This window comes from Vanessa cardui, chromosome 8, assembly GCF_905220365.1.
Source record: "Vanessa cardui chromosome 8, ilVanCard2.1, whole genome shotgun sequence".
NCBI classification, from domain to species: domain Eukaryota; kingdom Metazoa; phylum Arthropoda; class Insecta; order Lepidoptera; family Nymphalidae; genus Vanessa; species Vanessa cardui.
This window is the reverse complement of record NC_061130.1, coordinates 7749039-7768979: the sequence shown is the minus strand read 5'-3', so window position 1 is coordinate 7768979 and position 19941 is coordinate 7749039. Positions and strand designations below refer to the sequence as shown.

Sequence of the window (19941 nt, the reverse complement as noted above, 5' to 3'; positions counted from 1 at the left end):
GTGAGGTGTAAAATTGAATTGATCCTTTAAGTGCTATCCATACTATTAAAGGTGATCGCGGCAGATACTGGTAATAAGATTTTATTATATTGGACCATTATAAGTAAACGTGCGGTGCCCCGGGATCAAGACGAGGAATAATTTAGGAACTAGCAATCAAGATGCGTTCGCGAAAAAAAAACATTTCATTGTTACTTCCTTCGCATCTGTAATAGTGGCGAGGCAATAAAGACTATTTTAATTTCACCTGCTTGACTTTATAGCATTCGTTCGTTAATTACCAATAAACATAGACGATCATCAAGTAACATTGTTGAATCAGTTTAACTCAAAGTTCTATTCCCTTTTAAAAAAAATAAAAAGACTCGGTTTTATGGCTGATAATTTCCGAACTATGGATGCGAAGGTTTTGTAACTTTTACTGGGTAATTTTACTGTGCATTACATGCCGTATATTGGACGGGTGATACAACGTTGTGTTAACGCAACATGGATACTTTCATGTCATAGCCGTGATTACTGATCTAGAGACGTATTAAAAAGATTAGTCAATTATAAATCGTTGATTATTACAAGATAAGTTTAATTTATCTCGAGCGATAAATATTGTATAACATAGTTTTATCTGATTTAAAATGGTCTTGTTTTATTTTCTTTTTATTAAGAAGGGTGGTATAAATAATGTCCTATTAGATTTTTGTGCTAATATACGCATATTTTGTATTTGTGCGCTTATTAAGTAATTTTGAAATCGGTAACATCTAAATTTATATAAATACTTATTATTAAATCAATCTTATTTAAATTAAACGAATTTTCTTAAATGCAAGTTCTCAAAGAATTTTATGATTTACATTTTTTAAACGTTTTTATTGTAACCAAACGTAACTTAAAAAAATCCTTTATATTAATTAAACAATCTCCAAACATCTGTTGTAACAGTTCAATTAGTGGTGTAAATGGTCTATTTTTAAGAATATTTAGACTTATGTTATATACACTTATATGGATCAGTTTCACAATATATATTTATAAATTACGGCTTACATTGAAATCATGTAATACGCTTTGGTAACTTACCGTCGTCCTCATCTTTAACATTATGGTCATCTTGATCGGATAGAGCACCGTCACTTTCGTCAGTATGCGAGCGTGGTGAAACTGCAGCAGCCGTAGAGGGTATCCGCGAGGGCTGAGGGGTACGGCGGGAGGCAGCCGAGCTTCGCCCGCTCGCAGACCCTTCCCCCCGCTCCGCGCGTTCGCGTTCGCGCTCTGAACGTTCGCGCTCGCCTGAACCGGACTTTGATAGGTTTAGCACAGGACTGTGGCCTGGAGACGAACCTGTTGGAAACAGGGTATTTAAATAGACATTTATTAACGACATTTGACATTAAAATTTGCATTTTTAGGCTTATCATTATTGGTTACCTCTTGCGACAAGGCTTGGAGATAAATTCGTAACGCAGTTTCAGTGCAGGTGGGTATATATATATATGTATATATATAATAATCTCCGTTAACGCCCTTTTATTTCAATATCTATCTATTTATTTATTTTAAAAGATCGAGGACAATAGTAATGTTAAGGATTTATGCAATTATCTTAAATTATAAGTGTTAGTTTTTTACCATTGTGTGAACCCTCTCGAGCTTTGTCCATGGCTATAACGCGTTCGATGTCGCCTCGTTCATCTCGCAACCTGTAACAAGCGGATACAAAGTCTTAAAAAAAATAAAATGTGCAAAATTAATTATAATAAACATGTTATAGCAGTTATATTATTAATTCCACGTCATGATATCCTGATCATTAGTATTCATGTTTGAGGGCCTAGAGCAGTTTGCCTCTTGTGTTTATTATATTTGCAGGGGCGTGGAGTTGTTGCTCGAAGAAAGCTCATAGCATTAAATTCAAACTCGAATTCATCTATTCAGTGCAGAAGTTAAATTTACTTATTGATGGGTAAAATAAAGTACTACCACCAGTTGGGAAAACTATAAGAAAACAATTCCTAGATTTAAGAGAAAACGAGTTAAGAGAATCATAGGCCACATTTTTTCGATTTGATTCTATGAATTGTATTTATTATTATTTTTAATGTAACATAATTCTTGCAATAATATAAACATTGATTTTGATAATTATTTAATGTAATAAAAAGAGGTTACTGGCAAAAGGTTTTACATAGATTATACATTTTAACCAATTTCCGTTGCGAAAACCAATCGAAATTCACAATAAACAAGATCATATGTCAGCACCTTGTTATAGATACAATCACGAATCATAAATACCGACAATCGGACACGCTACCACGCAAAACGAATCCCAACAAAGCCACTGACAAACAGTTTTATCATTTGAAACCATAAAGCATGCTACCCACTGGGTTGCGGAGCTACTACAAAGGGAAAAGTATAATATTATAAGACCCCGCTGAGTTCCTTTGTGAACGGATGAAGACGGTGTGTGTAATCATTTTGTACGGATCGGTACAGTTACCCTAATTCCGTAGGCTCTTTTTGATTGTGAGTTATCGTTCTTTGAAGCTTCTATTTTGTTTTTAAGAACCTATCAATTCAATGTATAACTAGCTGTTTTGTATATAATTGAGGCAATACGCATTAATATTTACACTCTTTTCTTTTGTATCAGGAAGATAATTGTCCAACGATTCTTTCATCGAAGGTCATTATTTCTACCAATATGCATTATTGGGCAGGATATCTACGTTAGATGATATGTCCTCTTGTGCCTTTTGTTACACTCGCTTATAACCCCTTCAATCTCAGCGTTACAAATTATTGATGTATGTAAGTACAATAACCGATGAAGGGTTCGTACGCAAACCAACAATTTTATCAAAAGTTTAATTAACGTCTTAAGAATGTTGACTGCGCTCGATTCCATCATAACTTCGTAACGCGTTATCAAAAACAAAACCACAAAATATAATATCTGCATGTTTATATGTAATGGATATGAATATAAGAATAAAAATTCAATTACAATTTAATATGATACAATATTGACAGTATTTCATTTCAAAACAACAATGAGTGTGAGTCAGTTCATAAAAAAATATATCTTAAAAAATGATTTCCCGTGTCGGAACCAATTTCGCTCATTTCAAAGGGGTTAATGCTACAATTTTTGCCCAGTAATGCCTTTTGAGCATTTGAATATAAATGACGTCTGAAAGTGAAATGTAACATACATAATAAGTGGCTGTTTTAAGCCTTCGCGGAACCCTTTTGTGGATTACAGAGCAATTTCGAATGAAGTCGAAGTTAGAATATATTTTGTTTAATTTTGACAACGATTAAGTTGTTAACACTTTTTCCGTAAAAAAAATAATGAGATAATTTTAAAAATACAATGAATCATATAAATTAAATCGATGATATATAACAACATTATACATATTTTGTTAATGTTTATTGCTTTTTATTTATTTTTGTAAAAGCTATAAAACAAGTTCGTAAAACTTAGACCGAGTACTTAGTTAGGCAAATTGCAATTTACGAAAAATTATCTCTGTCGAATAGTACTCTGTGCTCCAACCCTCGGAATGGAGTCGTCTCGTACTTTACTGACGAGTCACGAAACACTGCTTGAATTTAATATATTTTTCATTTCCGCAGCTATTAATATGCTAATAATTCCTTGCATCTTTAAATTTTTACAGCGTGAAATTTACTACACTCGAAAAAAAAGACGTATAAAAACGACATATCTTCATAATGAATCACACGAAAAAGGAATAAAACTGATGAAATATTTTATCAATTAGTTACAAGAACTAAGAAGACAGGATATTATTTGACAATCCAATTCAATTTTAATGAATAAAAATAAATGAGGCCTCGCATCCTGAACGAATCCAAAAGAAATGACCAAATCATCACAGTGCGATCGGACAAAAGATAACGTTGTATCAATAAAGTAATAAATTATTTCCACTTCCTTCGTTTTATTTTCATCATTATAAAACTGTTAATGTGATCGATGATTTTTGAAATTCGTTTGGTTGCTCCGTGCATCAAACTTTTAAAATTAATTTACAAATTAATATAAATAGTTTAAAAACAATCGAACTTTCAATAATAGATTGTATGATTGCTACAAATACGTATGAGTCTAATAATAAAGTATTATTCAAGTAACCGAAATCCAATTGAAGTAATCTTTTGATAGCAAAAGAAATCATAACATCTTATGGCTCAAAGAATACCTAAATACCAATGGCACCAAGTAATAGATATTACAAAATACTAAATAAAATAAATAACTGAAGTCCTTAGATATTTCTCTATTTCATTTCATTGGTCTTAATTTAAAATAATATTATTCAGTCTCTTGTCAAATTTTAAATTGGAGATGGAACACGATTTTTTCGCGAATGCAATGTAAAGTGAAAAAAACAAACCGAACCGTGACAGATTGAGGGAGGCAAATTAAATACTCATTTTGTTATGCTCGGATTTTTATTTTACCAGATAAATTCTAAGCAGGTTCAACACTTTTTATATTTAAAGAGACAAGATGTTTTATTCTATTTACATTTTAACGTTGATTTATTTATATCAGAATACATAATAATATATTACAATACCTATTAAAATGGAACAACTATTTTGTAAGTGAAGTAATACGTTAATTCAATACAAATTAGTTTAATGTAAACTACTCTATCGCCAATATAAAATAGATATATGCTAATGATTTGCTAACAAAATTATGAAGGTTAACTAAGTTAGTTAACGCTAACCATTGCCATTACAGGACGAGCAGTGGCCTAAACAGATATTCCGGGGCCACGAGCGCGGACAATGCGATGCAATCACCACCGAAGCCAATGTACGCTGATTAGTTAATTCTGAACCGTTCATACTGCCTAATATTGCAGCGCTTAACGTTCCAAACCGTTCTTGTATGCATAATCTGATTAGAGTAAGTATTATACAAAGCTTTTGGCGGTGGCGCCATCTATTTACATAGAGGTGCTCGAACTGCGTCAATCGCGTTGCGACGATAATTAAAATGTACGCTTAGGTTGCTCACATTGCGCGGAATCGATTAAGAAAATCAAATCCTCCCGGAGCGTCACTGCGTAAAACATTTGCTTGACACCCAAATCAAAAATCGTTTTAGCTCACCCTCCTGAGGGAAGTTTGGGGAAGCGTCGACGCCTCAACATTTATTATTTCAGACATATCACTCACATGCAAAACAAACTCCGTCCGATCCATCAAAAAGTTTTCTTTCCCCCGTCTCCTCTTCGACACAAATCGAGTGTGTAAGTACTGCGGTTTGAGGAACTAGGGTCACACACGCCAACTTCTACAAGTTAACGAAGAATTTTGTACAATTGCTCTCTTTGTGTGACAAATGATTAATTGAGTGAAATGCTTAAACGATTGTTATTTGTAAATTCGTTTAAGGAAACGCAAGTATTGTAAATATGATTAATACATTTTTTTCAATCAAAATCGCAGTATCTTAAGTTGGGTATGTATCTCAAATAAGTTATAAGCAACGAAATAAATAAGCCTGCTCATCCACAAGAAATGAGCATTGTAACCCCCGTAACAGTCAACAAAGCTTCGAAGAAAATCGAGCGAAAAAAGGCTAAAAACACCTTAGGGGTTTACTAATCGAATAAAAAATATCAGCGGCCGATGCCAATGTATGGGGGAGAAATGGAATAAATTATAAAGAAAATACAAGTAGCAAAGGGGCTACAGGCAAGTAAAAACTTTTATGTTTATGCAGATAACAAACCTTATGTCTCGCCCAATACTTGTCAACTTTAATTGTTAAATACAAATTAACTCTAAGCCCACATTTAAACTACATATTAAAAAAAATGCTACCCCCATGCATGTAATATATTCTTCTATATACTTTTATGCTTAGCTTATAGCATACTATAATATCAATTATTAATTATAATAAATCGAAATTCATCGATCATCAGCTATATTAAAATTCTTTAATTTAAAAAAAATAAATATACGAATAAGATTATTGTCAATAAAAGAAGAATCGAAGAGAAACACTTAGGGCGGAACAAGTATGGCGAAATGCAAAAATAATAGGAAAGAAGTAACATGATGACTTGTCGGCAGCCGCACCCTCCGCATAAACGTCACAATGTCATTTGTAAAAATTGCTGCCTTCCACTTTTTCGATTTTATAACATAAAATGCGTAGAATGGCTATTAGGGAATAGTTTTAAATTTATTACAATATATACTATTATTTTCTCTATTCACATGATTTTAAATATTCAAGTCATTTAGCCACTAGAAATCCTAACCTAATCAAACTTAAATTTTAGCAATTGAAAAACACTCAACAGTTTTCGCAATTCTACGTGACTTTGTCTTACAAAAAATAACAAGATTCAACGAGCGACAACAGGATTCGCTAGTCAATGGGATCTTTGCGGGGGAAACCGGAGACAGTTATTTAAATTTGAATAATATAATATGAAAAAAATTACGTCACTTAATACCGTAATAAAAGTGCACTAAGCGACTGGGGCATTATGCTTGCCAAATGCAAAGAGGGACAAGCGAATTTCGCTTATGAAACGTGAAATGAAAAATAAACTGCGTCGGGAAAAAAATAAAATATGTCGCGGAGGCTTTGGAGCTCATTATAATATTAGAAAAACGTGAGAGGATTTAAGTTGTCATTGGTGAACATAATAGATGAACTTTTATAAGGAATGGCAGAAGGACATTTTGAATTCTAATAACTAATTAAACACTGATTTGCATTTGGGCTAATATTAAAATAATGTAGTATTACTTAATTATAGCCGTAATTAAGTACAGACTTGAATTAATGTTTAAGCATTAGAAAAATACACGAAAATAATAAGCTATTTGTTCGCAACAGATTACAGTAGCGTAACGAGATTCCGATCGGATCCGTGCGATGTTATTAGGATTTAAGCGCCAGCGCGTCGCCTGTCTCCCGGCACAATGTTGGATAATTATGCAAAATTGCTTCTACGATTCGTAGTCCCCGACTTTTTAGGGACATTACCATTATCTGTAATGGGAATGCTTTTTGATAATGTTGAATTTCATTGTAATACCTTTAGGGAAATGTGAGTTGTATTGCCCATTACGTCGTTGTGATGCTATGTGTTTTTTTTACATTGTAATCCTAGTCGTACATTTTGCCGACCACAGATTGCATAAGTACGGCTTCGAGGCATGCAGCATATGGGATAACCGCAGAGAATTCACATTGAACGACACACTTCCAATTCAATTCCTTGGATAATGTGACGCGACAAATCCTCTCTTGCCTTCCAGCGGCTTCCAGCGCAGCTCGTCGAATAGCATAAATTTCTCTAACGTAGATGATTGGACTTGTTCATCGGCTGTGATCGCTGGATGCACACGGAGCAGTCGCATGGGTAATGATTGCAATCGAAGTGATCGTTCGCGTTAACCGCAACGTGTTTCTAATGAGGCGATATTGGAAACTTTTTATTATTATTATATTATGAGTTTTTTTTTTGTATTACAATATTTGTATAGAACCTATTTATTTATTAAGTCAACGTCAGGTATATGGTGAACCGAGTGTTCAAAATTAAATAACGAACTTAAGTTTTAATATTTTTTTTTGGTCGGTTTCGACATTTAAAAACAAATAAAAGAGGGGAAGAGGTTTAAGGTGTTAGAAATTTAGTTTGATGATATAAATGTCTCTCAAATATCATCTAATGAGCGGACACACTCTGAAGACGATTATCTCAAAAAGAGTCGCCCCAGCCACATCGATCATAGTATTGTTCGTTCCATTGATAAACTTAACATTATCTTAAAGATAAGCATTGAGTTAATTTTAATGAACATATCAAATATTTCTTTGTACCCGTTGTCAGAATTATATATTTTTTAAGTTAAGTATATATTAGTCCTTAATATCACAGTAGGTAGCGTCAACAAAAAGAGTCTTCAAACGTGCCAAATTAATAAAAACCGTATAAAACGTATATGCAAAAGTAAATACATTTCCAATCAATATCGTTTACTGAAACATTATAAAAACAACATGTTTGTTCTTTCCGATAATCGACGCAATAGAAACAAAGCCATCTGTTCCGAGCGACCGATACAGCGCGAGCGGGGAGTTCGGCAGAAAGTAAACAGAAAATATAATTTAGAAGCAATTTAACGCGATATGTCCGCAATCAAATTGTCTCGTTAATACCGCGCTATCAAAACATTTGATTTGTGGCGTAGGGTTGAGTGCGGTTATTTAGCCATTCGATGCTACGCCGGATGACCCTTACTTATGTTCAATCAATTATTTATTATTGATGCATTTCATAAAATTACCGAGGATCATCATGAACTGTAAAAATTATGCATTTTGTTTTTATGAATTAAACTTTTTCTCTGCGAAATCTAGTAAGTATTAGGTTATTAAAGAACGAATGAAAAAAAGCTTATTCAGTTGATTAATGCGTGCTCACACTCGACACGGAGTCGGCGCGGAGTCAGCGTGTAAACAGTAAAATACTTTTTATTCGCGTTGTAATTTCACCGCTTCGGATTTGCATAACAAAACGGGAAGCGGGAAAAGGTCAGGAAGCGAACGGAATGGCAAGTGTCCGGTTTGATGCCCAGTCAGCAATGCTGCCTGACGGAGCGCTTGCTTCGACGTTCTATTACACTTGCCGATGTCGATGTAATATGTTACTAATATCCTATCATCGATGAGATCTTAGTGATGTGTTCTTTCGATCGATTACGGTTTTTATTTGTTATACGTAAAAAGGTCTTATAATATGTTCTTTATTATTTTCATTTTGTTTCGTTTCCAAACATTTGTAACACAAACACTGTCTTAATTATAAATTATTGCTGTGTATATTCTTTAAGTCCTCACTAGATTTCTAATATTATATCAATAGGTAAAAAGTATTGTTCAAAAAAAGATTCTCGTAATGTCTCGAATGAAATGGCAAAACAATACGAGTAGGAAGATAATTTAAACGCAGCATAGATTGCTCAAACTCAGGCGTTTCGCATGCATATTCATGATAACTTTGCGCCACATGCAAATTGTGATTTACACACTGTAATGAATTCTTTTGATCTGTGGATTCACATATTTGATTTACCCCATCGATGTCGGTATCAACATGGCATATAATTACGTGTTCATAGTTTTTCTGCAATTATATGATAATCCTCACTTACTGAAATTGTAAATATAGATTCGTTTTCGTTTCATTCGTTTCTTCTTTGATAGCATCAATACCGTCAAGTTCACTTAAAATCAGAATGATCTTTATGAATAATATTATGAAAAATATTCTTTATTCTTATTACTGGTTATTAATATTTTCATGTTCTGACTTGACTATACTCTTGACGAAAAACTTGTCGTAAAACAATAATAATTAGAGAACTAACAATGAACTCTAGTCACTAGACGTATTTAATAGTACCTAATGCATTAAGCTACGAGTGGCAGAAGAAACACATATATATATAAGAATATACAAACGCCTAAGAATAATTAATAAAATAAATTGTGATACCTGACAATCGAAAATAAGATACCATTATTATGTTTATAAAATTTGACAGTTACAATTAAATAATAATACTATAACTTGAGTTATGTTGATTAATCCGTTCTTATTGGTCTTAGCTTGTTTTTTATTATTTAATCATCTAGATTGTAAAGAGCAAACATCATCAACAACTCCATTATTACAATATCGCTATGGATATACAACAACCATCCACGAGTCGAGTGGAAAAAGTCTACTAAAAATTACATAATTACTTTAGCGATACAACTGTTCGAAAGAAACGCAGAAATGACAAGACGATGACAAATGAGCATTGCCGCGTCCAACACAGTCGGGTGGCGGACCTCATCAAATTATTCCCCACTTAAAAAAATCTTCGTAAACAAAAACGCACCAAGAGAAAAAACATTCGAGTCGCAGGGTAAAAAATAGGTATTGGCAACATTGATTGATGCGTACTAATAGGGCGCGAAGGAATGAGGCCGCTACGTAATTAAAGGAAAAGTGACATCTTCTGTCATTGACAGCGTGGCCAAGTTCTAGAAATAGAACGGTCACGCCTTTTGGGGAGGAAGTGATTAGTGTTTCAAACTTATTAAAAATTATTGAGTGAAGGCATCTAATTGATTGCTCACTTTGACGTCTCGTCACACTTCGTTAAGTATATGACGTTTTTAAAATATCTACCGAATATAGCTTATTAATTCCAAACTATATTAAAAATAAACGATAATCAATACGAAAATCTAAAATATAGCAACATTTTGCTAAATCATTTCAGAGTGACACCTGAGTAATAAATCTTCTACAATTTGTACGCGCTTCCGCATAAAATTTAATCCTAATTTCAAATTAGCATTCCGAGGCTGCGTATTTCACTATTTTCACAAGGACTATGGCGTCAAAGTTTCAATTCAAATTATTCGAATAAAAACAAATTCCACGCCATCACAAAATAATGAAACATTAGCGAGCTTACACAAAATCGATGAAGAAAGTTGATACCTCAGAGGTTTTTATAAAGCATCCCTTATCGCTGTGTACATATCATTAGTAATGCAAAATAATGGGATACGGACACCTCGTGCTGTTTGCGAGCTAATGATTAATGCTGTTCGCCATTAATTCTTATTTTTGATGAGAAATTTGACTTGTGCTGTCAGGAGCCGGATCCAGATTAATATAGGCTGACGTTGCAACTTACGCTATAACAATGTTAGACGCTCCCTGGTTATAATATAAAACCTTAATGCTATCTCTGTTTTGCTTTTTATTTGGTAGGGTTATTTTTTTATTATTGCGTAATATTTTCGTATTATCAATATAGTTTGAGAATGTACGAAATTAGATAAATAGGATACTAATTGAATAATGCATTCAAATAGCTAGTATTGTTGAAATTACAAATTCCATACAGATAAACATCAAGCCAGAAATATCAAAGCAAACGCAATAAATAGTTCGGTTCACCATCGGAACTACCCGAATAGTTTCAGCCATAAAAGGGCAAAGTACAAAGAGCTACGTAAAATGCCAGTACGACCGCATCGGTGACAATCTCGGAAGGTATTCAGAGGGCTGACTGCCATGACTCGGCACCCTTTACGCAACTCCCTACGCATACTAGCCAACTGAAAATCAAAAGTCGCTATTATTAATGACTCCGCGTCATGACAATCTAAATAACTCTGCTGAAACTTTGGCTGTAAACGCGCGAAAATGATCTCAAACGAAATCATGACATAAATGTACAGTCACCAGATGCGATCTTCGGTATCATCCTTCAAATAGAAGCGTGGAAAAATTATTGAAGATCCGAAGCATTCAGCATCTTTATCTCTCGGATACAAGAGTTCATTTTATGACCATTAATTTTGTCTTTTCCTCGGGTGTTTTATCACAGCGACGAAGCTCTGTCGCGCGTCTCATTAATCAAAAGCATTTGTTTACAACGAAGGGAATTTGATTTGATTAAAATAATTCGCAATATCCTTGATAAATATCACCCTCGGTCTTCGTTTGATCTTCGTTGAAATTAATGGTAGAGGATTCAATCACGCAAATGTTACCGTCGCGATTCTTGACATTTTCTACTACGAGCTAATAAAAAAATAAAATGTTGTATGAATTCAAACAAATCAGACATCGCTTCTGATTCGTTTGAGTTTCCTATTGCTTCCTATTTATCTTAATAGAAAATAAACTACTAATGAAAGCTAGATAAAATATACTTTTATTCGTATAGGATGAAAAATCAGTAATCAGATCGGTCAACATTAATTTAATTGCAATGATTATCTGATAACAAAGTAGAAGACTAAAATTGATAAATAAAATTACTTTTTTGACTATGAGAAAGAATAAAGTCATATTATAAATAAAAAAGTTGGTTGATAACTATAATTAGGGATAAACAAACAAAGGTATCTTTCCAGAGCAAGGGGCTCGGTGAATAACGATCGACGTCAGAGCGATGTGTGCAGCGTATGCCCTCAGCTCTGCCGGCTGTCCCGGCTCCCGGCTACCCGGCTCTGCCGGCTTAACCCGCCGTACGCCGATTAATCGCAGCTAATTCGATCCGAAACGGAATTAAACCGGACCAATGCATAGATCCCAACGATTTGTTGACTGTTAATTGAGTCGTCGTTTGATTTACTGCAGATTCGGATACGTTTAATTTAACTGTTTTCGCAATTTTATTCCATCTCTCTCTTTCTCTCTTTATACAAAAAGACACAATACTAAATCGGGTGAAGCCACATTTGTGTGGTGAACATTCGACTTAGTTAACCGAATGTTGCACATTCAAATAATAGCCAAGAATTATAGTATATTAAACGAAATTAGAAATGTGTTTTTCATAATTTATCTTGTAATCGGTAAATAAATAAAGTCTCTAAGATGAACGAGAAAATGGAATTATGGACGATACACATCGGGGTAGATCAAAACTCAGCATCAACTATTCTCCAATTTACTGTACATTAAACTCTTATTTAATCAAACGGAATCATGTAAAACGCGTTTTATTATTTAAGACAAGCAATATCAAATAATAATTCCTTATTCCATTCTATATCAATTAAAATGAACAAATACAAAACTGTTCATAAAGAGTCTAATAATCACGGCTGAGTGCACTTGAAAAATGCAAAACAAACAGTACCTACAAACAGTAACTACGAATTATATTAAATCAGAGATAATCCTGTCAATTAATTGGACTTAGGATCGAGAACCGGTCGGCGCATGCGCGAATCAAACGAACCGAGCCGATAAACCAAGGACCTCGATATTAATAAACATTGTAGCTTGTTATAAATGTCAATATCAGAATTATAAGATGTGCGTCATCTGAACCTTTAACTTACATATATTCCATTTAAATATTTTTCTTGAATTTCGTTTCTTTATGTTTATACATATACCCATTTTTTATATATATCTATAAGTTTTGTAAGTTTCTTTATTCGTTATAATTTATTGATATCAATGTGACAGTAAAAGTATCTGTGAGGTCTTCTTCTAGGATTAAGATTAGGAGCTTACTCTGGCACACTCCAAATCGGATACAAAGTGGCAGATTCTCATTTGACATATTCAGGTTATCTTACGATTTTTGAATGCCTATAATATTAACCTCAATGATTTAATTCGTGTATATAAATTGCTATAAAATTTACTAAAAGATGTATTCAAAAAAAAGTTAAATAATTCTCATTTGCTAATTTTCAATACGTTAGGAAATAGTAAAGTAAGCCTTGACCAGTAAAGCGCGACATAATTGTATACTTTTTGTTTTCTATTACCGTATACCGTGAGCTTAAAGCAGTATTTGTGTCGGAGTAAAAATTTTAGATTGTTCAAAATGTATAACAAATCGCACAATAGATAGGCAACCCAAAAATTACCAAGTAATTTCTTTTAAAACAGCCTTAATCCTATACCCGTGGCGGGCGATCGCGGCTGACAGTGACACATCGGTACAAGGCTGGCTGTCCGACTGTAATTCTACCCAACTCGCATGGACCATGGATACGTTTTATTTTCAAATCTAGAGGATTAATTAGCGCAATATATTATATAAATAAGCCTAGACTTTTAGGACTTCGAAAATTAAAAAATATATAACCTCTTATTACCTTTTTATTTATATGTAAATATAAGAACTTTTTTAATCGAACATATTTAAAAAGATAACCGTTCGTATTATTTATATATTTATGATAAATAAAATGTTAAGTATTCGTCGAAAAGATTAATGTAAAAAATTGATACGGGTATATTTGTATACTAAAGGTTCAAATCAAAATCGATGCACTTAATCGGCACTTGAAAATGAAGTCAAAACCGCTAGTATCGTTCGAGCCCGCCGATCAATCACCATCCATTAAGCAGGAAAAGAAAAGCGTTTCCCCTAACCATTGGCCCTCGAATCGGCCCAATTTACATGAGAGCCGCATTTTCCTCGCATCGAGATTAGCCCAGAATGAGTTTGATGAATTGTTCGCGCCCCGTGCCGGCGAAGCCGCCGAGCGGTCATTTGTTAAAAATACACCCGATCCACCAATCTAATTGTCTTCTCTAATTTCACACTCCCCTGTGTCATTTTCAAGCTGTTTAAATTAAAAACGATTTTGTATTTAATTAATTGCCGTCCAAGCTCTGAATGAACTCAATTCTGTTTTAATAATTGAAAGGACGAATAAGATTACGAAATAATTGAAATTATAATAATGAAAAAAAATAAAATAACTGGCTTACCTTTCTAGATGTTTAACGATGTCCTCGTAAGCCGCTCTACAGTTCTCCCAAATACCAGATCTGCAGACAAAGGGAACATAATAAGAAAAATAAACATAAAACATGTTAAATTAAATATAAAATAAAAGGAGTAAAGCAAAAAACACTGACAGCGTTTCTCCTTATTAATATAAAACAACGATTTTTATTACAAGAGACTTTCTGAAACCAATAAGTCCTCTAGAAAGACAAAACTTGCAACAAATTGTTCTCAAGTATTTAAGAATAAAATTTGCTAATAAAAAAGGGTTTGAATTTAAAAGGAATAATTATGAGCACTCGATATTAAATGTTCCGTTAGGCTGAGCGAGGGGTCGAAGAAATTAATTATGTTTTTAAAACAATCGCTTATATTTGTGTCGTAACAACTCATGCGTGATCGTCGAAATTGTTTCTCAATTACTTTAGCACTTTGTTTTCATTAAACTTTTCTTCGAGGGAATACTTCTTACAATAGTTAAAGGGTTCTGGTAAGGGCTCGTTCATTCTCATCTTATACTGAAGCATACTTTTGTCCCTTCAGAAGCTCCGTAAATACTTCAGACTCGTTTTAAGAGTACATACTGACTGCGTAAAAAAGTTATCAAATCTTAATTTTTCCTAAAATTATTACATTTAACTTTTTACAATAAAGGTTTTTTTTATCGATTCGCAAAAATGTAATTTTATTTACGGTATAGTATGCGATGTTATCCTTAGATTAAGATGGTATAAATATATCCAGGAGTAAGACATTTGGTATCTTTATCAGTTCAACAATGCCCTGTAATATTACATTTCTGATCGTCAAATTCCATGTAGCATTGGTCCTCGTTAATCAAAAATCCTACCAATATTGCGTTATATCATTATGTACTGAACAGACATAATAATGTAACGCAACATTCATATGGCATATCTGTTAGCGGATGTAATACTTTTGTAGGTTATTGTACTTGTAGTTGAATCACTTGGGTGGCAGTAAGACAGTGGGGTAAGCTTGGGGTAAGTCAAGTCAAGTGAGCACTGCGGGTCTTCGGGCGGAAGTGAGGGCACTCAGTGTTTGTACTTTTCTTATTGGATTAACTCAGTCATTTAACCTGTATCACTTGTGACCCGCTTATAGGCTTCTTTTTCATTAACTTATGTATATAAGCTCATTATGACTTAATTAACTATAATTGTTTTAGCACGTCACATATGATATATTAAGTATGGAAATATTTTTAACTTATTTAATCGATTAATATAATTGACACTTATAATTATTTTTCTGCTATTTTTATTTTTATGACGTTTTATTCATAATGTTTAAAATGCGTTTGAACTTTTATATAAATATAATCTTCATAATAATAATATACTACTGACCGGATTTCAGCTACGCCGACTTTGCAAGCTGATCTTACACGTCAATCTAAGTAGGAGATATTATAGTGCAAAATTGTAAGGCCAAACAAACATACACTTTACGTTCCCTTACTGTGAGTCTTATGGGAAAGGAATATTGTGGTTAACTGGACACGGTCTGATATTCAGAAAAACCAATATTGGCCTCGGCCATATAAATAAGCAAATATATTATTATAAAGCTAACCTTTAATTTTTCAATAAATAAAATGAAAATAAACGAAGTCAATTCCATCATAAATTACGTCCTAGACCTCAATGATAGTCCATGTGGGAAAATGGTACATAATACAGAATTAATACCAGCTCATACCATGTTTGGGAAGCCGCAGTTTTACGCGACCAATATCCGCTGTAAGCTGTATTTGTTTATTTGACGTTTTATTACGTATTCAAAATGCATCAGCTTATATATAGATTGTCTCTATACAGATTAATTATAGCAGATAATTTATTTAAAAAAAACTGTTCAAGATATTGTCCAAATGCGTCGCTAGATGGCGTTATAAGTCTCTAAGCGCTTAAGATGTAATGTGTATCTGAAATACCACGATTATCAACTTAAAGCCATATAATTTATTTTATTAACGTAATAAGAAATATATGTATAGGTGTTTTGACTACATTCGAAATACAAATCTTCATTTGCACTTTATTTTTTAACAGTATATTCACACTTCTCAAACAATCTAACGTGATAATAATCTTTTTGCTTACGAGTTGTTCAAATTAATTGAGTCATACTTGTACAAAACAAATTGTCCTTACTTCTACTTAATATTAATATATTAAGTAGAAGTAAGGACAATTTGTTTAATTTGTTAATACAAATATGTTATGGTATAGTATTTATTATAAATTGGTAAAAACGATGTCTTACCTCGCGAGTGCTTCCATGTTGTGCATTGGTTGACCTTTAATGATAGAGCCGTCAGGTCTCGGTACACCGTGATGAGGCATGCCAGGGGACATGAGTGCATGTTGGTGCATGAAGCCCATTGGTCCCAGGTGTGTGGGTGGTGCATTGTAGCCATTAGCCAAAAGTGGTGACTTGTCCATTCGAGCCATTTCTGCAACAAGGTAATGAACTACAATAAAATTCAGTAAGTAGCTATTATTAAATATTGATGAAACATGTCGTTTTGTCCTGAATAGAAGTTAAATGTAATTTGTTTGTTAAATATCTTATAATTGAAATCATTATAAATTTTAAATATTGATTAAGCTTATACCCAATAAAGGGTTTATGAAAATTTGGGCGCGGCATAAATTGTAATTCCCGTTTTCAATTCCTTATAATAAATAGCATAGCACTTAAATGTAATCGCGAACCTACTCAGGTAAAATCCAATTAATACCCGGTATTATCATTTAATTACTCGTTCCAATAATCGAATCGCCCGTAAAACGGCGTATCAACAATAATAAAATGAGCAATGAATTTCGAGACTATTGTTTTCTGGGTACCACAAACAACCCGTGTAAACATGGGGGTGGAAGGCAAATATTCTTAAAATGACCCCCTATGGGGTAGTCGGTATCGGGTGGTCTTTGGATGTCCATACCCCCCCCCAGAGGTCACCAAACGGACTGGGGTGTCGGAAACAATTAACAAGGTGTCGAATTAAACACGAATTAACGTTTGGACCGTTAAGGAAAACACCCTTTTCCATTGTACGCTCTACAAAGGATTTTAGGATTGCTGAGTATTTAATATGTGTTCGCTTTGTTACATGATTAGGGATCAGTTATATTTGAAAACATTCACAAATTGTTAACATTTATAAATCACTGTATTTCCATATCTCTTCCTACACTAGTAAAGTTCCTTTGAATTTACGCAATAGCATATACATTTGTAAATACCGAATTACTTATAAGTTTGTTTAAATGATTCTCAAATCCCAACTAGTTTTATGTTAAAATCATAAATCATATGAAACTACGATTTAAATTCTAATCAGATACAAAATCAATAAAATATGGCTGTAAAAATAATAAGAATGAAAACTAGGGTTTTAACTAAATTGAGTAAATCGGTAAAACAAAATTGGAACCGAAACCTCTCAGATCACGCTACTATCATAATCTCATCACCATTAGGATTTCAATGAGTACAAATAAATTAAAAAGTTGTTTTTTTCATTACATAAATATTATAAGTAAGTATTTTGTTATTGAATGATATAAAGGCCTGTTAAAAGTCTCTAATCCACAATAATAATAATACAAAGTTAGATTGTAACAAACATTATGACCAATGGACCCTGAATTAATTGACCGGCTCTATTTACTTAGTTACCGCCTGTTATCTTCTCAGCCATACACCGCATTTAATGTACTTGATGTTAGCTTTGAGTTTTACGAGCTAGTTGTTTTTGTTTTTACTAAAATAACAAGGTTGAAGTAGTTATTAAATCGTTATTTCTGAAAATTGTTTCATCGCTATCCAGCGACTTCTAAACAAGACATGTTTCATTTATATTGATTTTTGACATCCCTATCTAAATTCATAATTATGTAGGCATCATTAAGTCTTGCAGTCACTTTTCAAGACAAATGAAAAAAAATCTTTCAATTTGGAAGGTAAGAACTGGCGAAAAAATCCCGATTTTTTTATTAAAAAAGTTTTATAAAGATTCCAGAAATTAATTTGAGTAGAAAATAATTATAATTAATAGTATCTAATTAATTTACTGCATTTTTTTATTATTACCGCACAACATACTTTAAAATTAACAAAAGTAGAAATACTATTTTTACTATAACTATAGAAATTAGAAAGTTGTGATATATGATATAAATAAAAGGTTAACACATAACCACAATTAGGTTAGTGTACCAAAAATCGTATTTACAAATCCCTAAAGTATAAGAACCCAACAACTGGTCAACCGCGCCGGTCAACCGCACTTACTAATTAACTAAATACGTGTTAAATCTCGTAATAACCTGCGGTTACAATAACCCTTCCATACACTCTCTTTCTCATTTATATATTTAATTATTTGACTCCTTCTAATGATATTACAAAAACCGAAAAACATTATATGTAATTAATTTTATTAATAATTTGTGATATTTTAATGGTATTTTATATTTATTTGTATGATTTAATAGACTATTTTATTACGTCATGCTTATTGACTTATAAATCCATTCATATAATTACGTATAATTTCATTATCTTAATTTATAATCGAATACTTACCACCCATAAGTATTAAGTATTTGGATAAAAAAATTAATCGCATTTGAAGACATTCCATCGAAACCAACAAAATGTTCATCGATTATGATTATAACTATTATTAAGCGAATCCACTGATCAGGCATTTAAAGAAATGAAACGTCGATTTAGAGCCGTTATTATAACGATTTTCAACGATTTATTGATCGAATACCGACGGACTGTCCTCGACAAATGATCGAACTAAATTACCGACCATTATTTAAAATTAGAATCGATAGAATCGAAACCTCAATTATATCACTTATATGTTTAAAGGAGGTTGGGATAAAGGCAATCATAACCACAAAATTTAAGGACTATGTTTTTTACGTAGTAAAAAAACTTTTCGTTCCGTCTGCTTTTAATAGTCTTGTTTGTTTGACTTTTATAGCGTCCAAGCAGAAACATTTAATCTGTTTCACATAACTTAATCAAAGTGCGAAGTGAACAGGAATATTAATTAGGTTTAGAACAAGCTGTAGTGTAAAAAAAATTTCAAGTCCGGAGATAATAACCATTGAGTTTTATTACGAGAGAGATTACGAAATAATCGAATGAGTGCGGTATAAATGGTTGGCTGTAAAGCGAGACGAGCGAGCGCTTTGGCTAACAATGTAGTTGACCAAAGTGTATAACTATTATTGTTCAAACTCATTTAACATACAATGCTAAATTATAACTTAATTGTTTTTAATGATTCTAAATAGCTTTTAGTGAAATCGACAGTTTCAAACTTGTTCGATATATTCACTTTACTATTAACTTGGATATCGTACAATTAAAGCAAATTCCATATCTCTATGGTCTAATAATTACATCACTATTTATATATATTTCATTTGTAAGTGATGCTTGTATTGTCTTAATTTGTTGATCATAATATTTCGTATAAGATAATGCATACTGTCTGATTAGAATAATGTTATATTGATTTTACTT

General features: G+C 32.8%; 1 protein-coding gene across 6 annotated transcripts in view; it reads right to left on the bottom strand.

The window, feature by feature from the left end:
- The window catches only part of LOC124532061 (dachshund homolog 2), a 128322-nt gene that overhangs the window by 47175 nt on the left and 61206 nt on the right, over nucleotides 1-19941 (bottom strand). For all 6 annotated transcript variants that reach the window (XM_047106692.1, XM_047106693.1, XM_047106694.1 and 3 more), the window contains 4 exons: nucleotides 16651-16840; nucleotides 14343-14402; nucleotides 1630-1700; nucleotides 1081-1341 (listed from right to left, as the gene is read on the bottom strand). In XM_047106692.1, the coding sequence (XP_046962648.1) occupies nucleotides 1081-1341; nucleotides 1630-1700; nucleotides 14343-14402; nucleotides 16651-16840 (582 nt within the window). The remainder of the gene's footprint in view (nucleotides 1-1080; nucleotides 1342-1629; nucleotides 1701-14342; nucleotides 14403-16650; nucleotides 16841-19941) is intronic.